The sequence below is a fragment of the Rhinolophus sinicus genome, linkage group LG11, assembly GCF_036562045.2.
Source record: "Rhinolophus sinicus isolate RSC01 linkage group LG11, ASM3656204v1, whole genome shotgun sequence".
Taxonomy (NCBI): domain Eukaryota; kingdom Metazoa; phylum Chordata; class Mammalia; order Chiroptera; family Rhinolophidae; genus Rhinolophus; species Rhinolophus sinicus.
In genome coordinates this window covers 5,744,675-5,752,401 of record NC_133760.1, presented here as the reverse complement: position 1 = coordinate 5,752,401, position 7,727 = coordinate 5,744,675, and the positions used below count along the sequence as shown (strand labels likewise).

Below are 7,727 nucleotides of genomic sequence, written 5' to 3'. Positions count from 1 at the left end.
ACAAAAAGCCCACACCAAAATTTAGTGATTTAAAACAAGAAATATTTATCATTGTACAGTTTCTGAGGATCAGGAATTTGAGAGCAGGTTAGCTGGGTGGTACTGACCTAGGGTCTATCATGTGAGTGCAGTCAGGTCATCCGCCACGGTGGCAGTCTTCAAGGGTTTCACTGGAGTTGCAGGATCCAGTTTTAAGGTGGCTCACTTGAGTGGCTTGTTGGCTGGAGGCCTCAGTTCCTTGCCATGTGGACGTCACCCATAGGGCAGCTTGAGTGTCCTCCAAATGGCAACTGGCTTCTCCCATAGTGAGTGATCCAAGGGAGAGACAAAGAGGTAGCCAGGAGATTTTTATGTCATACACCATTGCTTCTGTCACCTGTTCATTAGAGGAGAGTCATGAAGCCCAGCACACACTCAGGGAGAAGGGAGTTAAGCTCTACTTCATGAAGGGAAGAGTAGGAATTTTGGGATGTATTTTTAAACCATTGTAGGCAGTGACAGGTGTCGGGGGTTGACCAGCTTTCTCTTAGCTCCCTAATGTAGACTTAAGGGGGGTCTCTGTGTTCTTAAACCCTGAAATTACAAGGTCATGAGTGGATTGGCGGTTTAGACACAAGCCCCCAAAGGTGAGGATGGATTCCGTGTACTTGAGCCTTGCTGCTGCTCAGAGTGTGATCCAGGACCTCCCGTGGGGTCTCCCAGGAGCTTGTAGAAATGTGGTCTCTGGCTCTCTTTCAGATCTAAAGCAGAACCCACTTTGTAGTAAAATCCTGGGAGGATTAGAAACATTCAAGTTCAAGGAGCAATGTTAATAGAACAAGAATTTAAAATTGGAAGGTCAACTGGCAGTATTCTAGAACCCAGCCTATAAAGTGGTGAGTAAGCCACGGTGGTTCCAAAGTCTGGACAGTGTCATCAAAGATAGACTATTGATATTCTAGAACCCTGGTATTAGCATTGAGGGTGGTTGGTCAGTGTTTAGAGACCCAATGTGAGATCTAGGGGTAGATCGTCACCATTCTAGATACCCTTCTGGGTGAAGTTGAGTTAGAACTCCCATTGTTCTAGAATCCTGGATGTTATCTATACCATCACCAATGTTACTGATTCTAGAGCCCTAGTTTTACGGAATGGAGGATGGATAGTAACATTGGAGACCATAATGGGAGAGGCAGTGATGAACCATGGACATTCAAGAATCATCTTAAATCAGCTAAGAGCATTGTGAATGAACCGTTAGTGTCTTTGAACTGTGGCCTGTACCATGTTGGGGATGTAGCATATTTAAGGTTCTGGACTGGGATGTCAAGCTGGAGCCAAAGGTTCCAGGATCAGTGTTGTCCCAGGTCAGCTCTGGGATAGAAAGTGGATGGAGTGTTCAGAAGTTGGATGGTGGGTTAAAATAACCCTGTGGTTGGCTTTTGGAATTCAACTGCCCAGACTGAATCCAAGCTCCAGCACTAAGTAGGCGAGTTGGAAAATAGTACCCCCATCCTCAGCCTTATCATCTGTAAAATGGGCTTTTGTCAAGGTGAAAAAACCGTGTTTGAAGTACTCAGCAGCGCCCAGCGCTTAGTTCCTGCTACCCATAGCAGGAGACTCCAAGAGGTTTGTCAGAGGTCCAAGAGATTGCAAGAAGGAAAAAGAGGACGACAAAGATGGATAAAGAGATGGACATCAAAACCCTGAGAAATATAATCACTGAAGGCCTGCCAGATCCCAGGGGAGGGCAGGAACCAGAGAGACTCGGGCACACACGTTCCTAGGGAGATGCCAACTCGGCTGTTCCAGCCTCGTCACTGTAGTGTGATGAGCTTTGGAATGGTGGTTGCAAACCTTCCAAAAATGGCCTGCCAGTTGTCCTGTGGGTTTGTGCCTTTTTCTGGGGGCAAGCAGTAGCTTTCATCAGTTTCTCAAAGTGCATCTTGGTCCTTGAAGAAACGGGGTGTCCCTGCCATGAACTTGGCCCTGTTAGGCAATGCAGAAAGGATTCACACCTTGTGTGAGGAGAGTGCCTACCCCTGGCTGGGGCCTAGGTGGAGGTGTCAGATCTTGTCTGGAAACTAATAAAAACATCCCTCCACTGTCCTCATCCTGCAGGGGTGGGCCCTTGGTGAGCAGAGGTTCTGGGGGAGTGAACTTGCTGCACAATACATCTGAGCCACCCTTATTCCCAGGGCGGAAGGTTGAACACAGGCCAAGGATTCTGTGATAATGAAACCCGGAAAGGGATATTCAGCTAATCACTGTTCTAATCTGGAATACAGAGAGACATTCATGGTTCTGGGGCAGGAGAACACTGGGGCTCGGTCACTGAGACAGCACTTAGTATGTCCCAGGTGCTGGGCTCATCTACACATTGACTCCCAAAGGCCTCTGGGAAGCTCTGTGGTCAACCCTATTTTACAGGTGAGATTACTGAGATGGCTGAGCTGAATTTGAACCCAGACAGTGTGCTGCCAGGGCCTATGCAGGACTAGAATCTATCCTAGGACCAGGAAGTGGGTTCTGGGTGGGTGTGAGGGGAGCTTTTCGGGATTGGGGCCCAGAGATTCTGTGGAAATTTACCAGATGTGAGAGGGCGAGTAGCGGATCATTGGTGACAATCAGGTGGAGGTCAAAGTTCCAGAGCCTGGGGACATTTGGGTTGAGGTTTCTGGTCCTGTGTGTGGAGTAAATGTTGGGGTTCAAAGACACCTGTCAACTGGGCTTAGGAGCTGGGTGAGCGGTAGTCTCCAGTTCTGGCTCCAGCTTTCCAGGTTAGCAAACAAAGCACATAATTGGGGGTGCAGGGTTGAATGGGAGAATCAAGGGCTCCCAGAATGAAGTGTGTTAGCAACTTAATTGCAGTGGCCTTAAGATGCCCCACACTTTAGCCCTCAAATGGAGTGTGTGCACACTGGCCCCAAGTTGGATTCAGGGTTTAGACTCTGATGTCAGCCCAAATGGGAACTTTGTGGAACTGAGAACTTGCCAGCTGGCTGCTTGGATACCATTCTGCCCACCTGTCCCTTCTCCCTCCTCCAGCCAAAAGGCCTTTCTCAATGTACATTGGAGGGTGGGGAGGCGGCAGTGTTTGTAGCAGTTGCTACCTGTCTCCAAGATCAGTACCTTCTAGAATACCACTGTCCAATTGATCTTTCTCCAATGGTGGGTATGTTTCATATTTGCCTTGTCCATTAGGGTAGCCACTGGCCACATGTGAATACTGAACTCTTGAAATAAGGCTAGTGTGACTGAGGAACCAAATTTTTTATTTTACTTGGATAGTCACAGCTTCTGGTTACCATATTGAATGGAGCAAAGAAAAAAAAAAATCAGATGTTAAACCTCATCCCAACAAGTGCCCACTGAGACAGAAAACAGTGGAATCACCCAGTTGAAGGGGAAGTGGGGAGTCCAGTTGTCTGGCTCACCTGTTTTCTATGGCCCCTGCCCCCCACCAAGCAAAGGGTTCTAGATCTCATGGTTCTAGGTGGGGCAAGGCTTTAGGGTGTGTGCCCTGAGTTCACCTACCTCCCATCAGCCCTTTTCCCTTTCAAAAAAAAAAGCACTTCTTGATACTGGCAGTGACGTTTATTTCGGGGGCAGGGAGGTTATATACAGCAGTGACCCGGATGTCCGGGAGCCCCTCACCCCCATCCCAGGGGCTTGGGTGGGGAAAGGAGGCATTGGCAGAAGGCACACAGTGGTGGTGGCCTAGAAGAGGCCAGGAATTACGGGTGGGGGTGTAGTGTATCCTGGGAGACCCAGAAGGGGAAACAGGCTTGGTGGGGGCAGCTGGTCCCTAGAGCTTGTGCTGGTTTTTCCTCTCATGCCTGGGCTACAGGAGGACGCAGGGGCAGCCCCCATCCTTCTTCCTGGGGGCACTGGGCGGGCTGGGTGGGAGCTCTTGTTCCTGGTACTTCCTGTGGGAAGATGCTGGTGAGTTTGGGCTCCAGGGCTTGGGGACAAGGACAACAGGAAGGGGGCTCCTCCGCTCACCGGACAGCCCGCACCAGCTGTTCAAAGGCCTCGTCTACATTGAGCCGCAGTTTGGCTGAGGCCTCGAAGTAGGCCACGTGGTGGGAGGCACTGAAGGCGAAAGCTTCAGATCGGGGGACCTGTGGGGGCACAGGGGGGAAAGTCAGGTCTTTGCACTCAGAGGGGTCCCAGTGTGGGTGGGATGCAGAAAGACTGTGCTTGATCGGGAATTACATATTATGGGGGCTCAAGCGGAGAGGAAAAGTTCCAGGGAGATGGTGAGGGGGACGCCGAGGGGGGTGGGCAGCATCTAAGAAAGGAGTAAGGGAAGGGCACACAGAGGTTTGCTCTCCTGAGCATTAGATAACAGTTCATCGGGCAGAGAAGTCAGGGCACTCCTGGCCTCTGCCAGGAGCCGAGTTCCCAAAGGTTGGAAATCCCCAAAGGCTTAGTATGCGCTCTGTGTGGAAATCACATAGTCTCTATGTATAGGGAGGTGGTGAAAGCAGAGAAAGGAAGGTATGAGACCACGGTGGGCATCAAGCCCCAGGTGGAAGAGCTGAGGTTTTCTCCCAGGGGTGCTGGGGAGCCATAGAGGGCTGGGAGCAGGGGAAAGGGCCGGGGTAGCGGGTACCCAGTGGGAAACACTGGAGGGGAGAAACAGGCGGGTGGCGCAAGGGTCCAGGTGGGAACAAGGGGCGGGAATGGGGCAGTCAGGGCCAATTGACCTGGATATGGGGAAGAGCCCTTTTGTCCATCCAGCCACCTTTCCTGGGAACTCCTATATGCAATGCTGGGGACTCAGAAGGTCTGACTTGGTGGCAACACATCTAGTGAGGTGTGTGACAATAAAGGGAGCAGGACTGCAAGAGCCAGAGGAGGATGCTGATGTGAAGAGAGGCAGGAGGTGCACAGGAAGGAAGGACCTCCCAGGCTGAGATGGGGTCCCAGGGGGTCCCAGACCTGGCGTTGTGTTTCGAGATCTGCCTTGTTCCCGACCAGCACGATGGGGAAGTCGTCGCGGTCCTTGACTCGGAGGATCTGCGTGAAGAGCTTGCTCACCTCATTGAAACTGCAGATGAAGCAGGAGGCGTGAGGTTCAGCCGCTCAGCCGCTGTCCCCTCTTGCTTTGCCACCTCCCGGCTCCTCTCACCTCTGCCGGTCGTTAATGGCAAACACTAGCAGGAAACCGTGCCCAGCGCGCATGTACTGCTCCCGCATGGCGCCGAACTCCTCCTGACCCGCAGTGTCCAGGACTGCAGAGGGGGAGAGGGCTACTGTGGGGACCGAGATCTCCCTAGACACCCCCACCATCCCCCCATCCACTCCCTGCCACCCTCACTGTCCAGTCGGGCGGGGACGCCATCCACGGTGCAGATCTTTGTGTAGGAGTCTTCGATGGTGGGGTCGTAGTCAGACACGAAGTAGGACTGGTGGGGTGAGGAGAGGACACTTTCTGTAATGCCCCAGCAGAAATGGCATAGCCCTGCCCCTGGGGTCCACCTTTCTCTGCCCACCCTCTCTGAACCTGAATCTCTCTCTCTGGCTCTCTGTCCCTCCCCCTCCCCCCAGCCCCGTCCCTAAGGCTTTCCTGGTCCTCTCTGTTATAAAGTACATCTCCCAAATCGTTATTATGTCCTGGATGTGTGGCATTGAACAAATCGCTTCCCCTCTAGGACTTGTTTCCTCATGTGGAAAATGAGGGTAAATATAGCACTACACTTAATCCAGTGTTTGTGAGATTCAGGGGAAAATCCATTTGACATCTACGCATTTAACATATTCCCTGGACATAGTATTCTCTCAGTTATTGGGAGCCAGAATATCTGCCTGTCTACTTCTCTCCCTCCCCCCTTTTCTCTTCCCTTTTCCCCCCCCCTCCTTCTCGCCCCCCCTGCTCCTTGGGCGGCTTTTAGTGTCTCCTCCCAGGGGAAGGTCCCAATTCCAATCCAACTGTGGAGAAACTGCCCCGCCCTAAGGCTGGGCCCCTCCCTTCCTGCGTCCCGCCCGCCTCCCGCCAGGCCTTTGGACAGCTTCAGGTCTGCCCCTAGGGATAAGGGCCTAGGGATGGGGGTGCCTTTCTCTACGCAGACAAGGGCTCCCATGCAGGCTTGGCTGGGGTCTCTTAATGGGTCTGGGACCCAAGGGCCTCTGCAGTAGCGTCTTAGGAGCAGACACCTTTCTAGGGTTTCTCTGAGGTGGGAGGGTGGGTGTTTCCCTTGGGAATGGGGTGGAGATTTCCTGGACAGGGGTGGATTTTCAGTAGAGAAGGGGAGATCTGGTAGTTGGGGGTCTGAGGGCTGCATCCAGTCTTCTGGAGGGGTGCTTGTTGAGGCTTGTGCTGGAGGGAGGGTGTAGGGACCAGGCCCTGGGAGATTTAGGGGTGTGTATTCAGAGCACCTCTGGAGAAGCTCAGGTGTGTCTAGAGTCTTAGAGACCCTGACACGCATTTATGGGGTCAGAGACACTCCCAAGGAGTGGATCTTTCTGGGGGTATCAAGAATCTGGGGGCTTCTTCCATGGAGATTTGGAGGCTAACCAGAGTTTCTGAGAGGGGCTCATAGAATTGGAGTGGAGAACTCAAGATGGAGGAGTGGTTGGTTTTCCTTGGGGGAGGGTGGAGGTCTGGGTCTGGTAGGATGGGGGAGCCACAAGACTTGGGGGTCTTACAGTTCTCTGGAAGAGCCAGCCAGCAGGATCTATTTGAACTCTCTAGGGTCTGAGGGTGCCTCTTTTAGAGAGTGGTCCCAGATTGGCCGCAAGAACAGTCTGGGCATAATTTCTAGATTCAGGGAGGTCTCTGAAGGAGCTAAGCATCCAGACTGGAATCATCTCAAGGGCTTTGGGCACAGGCTTTCTCCTAGTTAGGCTCTGGGTGGCTCAGAAGGGAAGCTGGAGTCTAGGATTTGGGGGAGATGGGGCTCGGGGTGAGGGAAAGTGGCACCTACGGGGGGACACACGAGAGTGCTTAGGGTCAGAATGCGGTGACATGGATTTAGGATGCTCCCAGGAGGTGCTCCCAGGTCAGCAGGGAAGGGGGGTTCTGGGAGGAGGGACGGTGGGTCTCAGGATGAGTATAGGAGGAAGGTCCCTCATGTAGGGGGGTGGAGGTCCTGGGGCGCTCAGGGTCACAATCTGAGGGGAATTTTTAAGATTAGAGGGCCTCATAGGAGGGTCTCAGTGATGGATGGAGGGGAAATCGGGGTCTCAGGGATTCCCCCCAAGGGCTACGTTCTGGATCCCGGGGGCACCCCCCGGGTGAGGGCCCACTACCTGGATGAACTGGATGGTCAGCGCACTCTTGCCCACGCCGCCGCCGCCCACGACCACCAGCTTGTGTGTCTCGCTGGGTGGGGGGTCCCCAGGTCCCGGCCCCCCGCCCCGGGGCCGCCCCCGCCCCGTCCCGGACGCCGCCCCGCTGCTCATGTCGCCACCGCTGCCGCCGCCGCCGCTACCGCCTGGGGGGGAGCCGGGCGGGGCCTAGGGGCGGGCCACGCTAATAAGGCTACTGCATAATCATGAGCTCCGGCAAGAAGGGCACAAGTCTCGGGACACTTAAGGAGGAGGTAAGGCCAGGGAAAAGGAGGAGCTATGCTAATAAAAGCAGGGGAACGACTTTCGCCACTAAGGGGAATTCCGAGAGGGGTGGGGATATGCTAATGAGAGAACTGTGCTCACCCAGAGCTGCTCCACGCGCTCTGGGCAGGCGGGCCGTTTAGGGGCGGGCTATGCTAATAAGAGCTCTCATTCTTTCGGCAGACAGG

General features: G+C 53.6%; 1 protein-coding gene across 1 annotated transcript; it reads right to left on the bottom strand.

Moving 5' to 3' along the window:
• Positions 1-3,561: 3,561 nt before the first annotated feature.
• RRAS (RAS related) lies at positions 3,562-7,389 on the bottom strand. Its single transcript, XM_074316089.1, has 6 exons — positions 7,237-7,389; positions 5,306-5,393; positions 5,117-5,219; positions 4,927-5,035; positions 3,985-4,103; positions 3,562-3,908 (listed from the first exon to the last, which is right to left on the bottom strand). The coding sequence occupies exons 1-6, from the start codon at positions 7,387-7,389 to the stop codon at positions 3,824-3,826; spliced, it is 657 nt and encodes a 218-aa protein (XP_074172190.1). The 3' UTR covers positions 3,562-3,823.
• Positions 7,390-7,727: the final 338 nt, after the last annotated feature.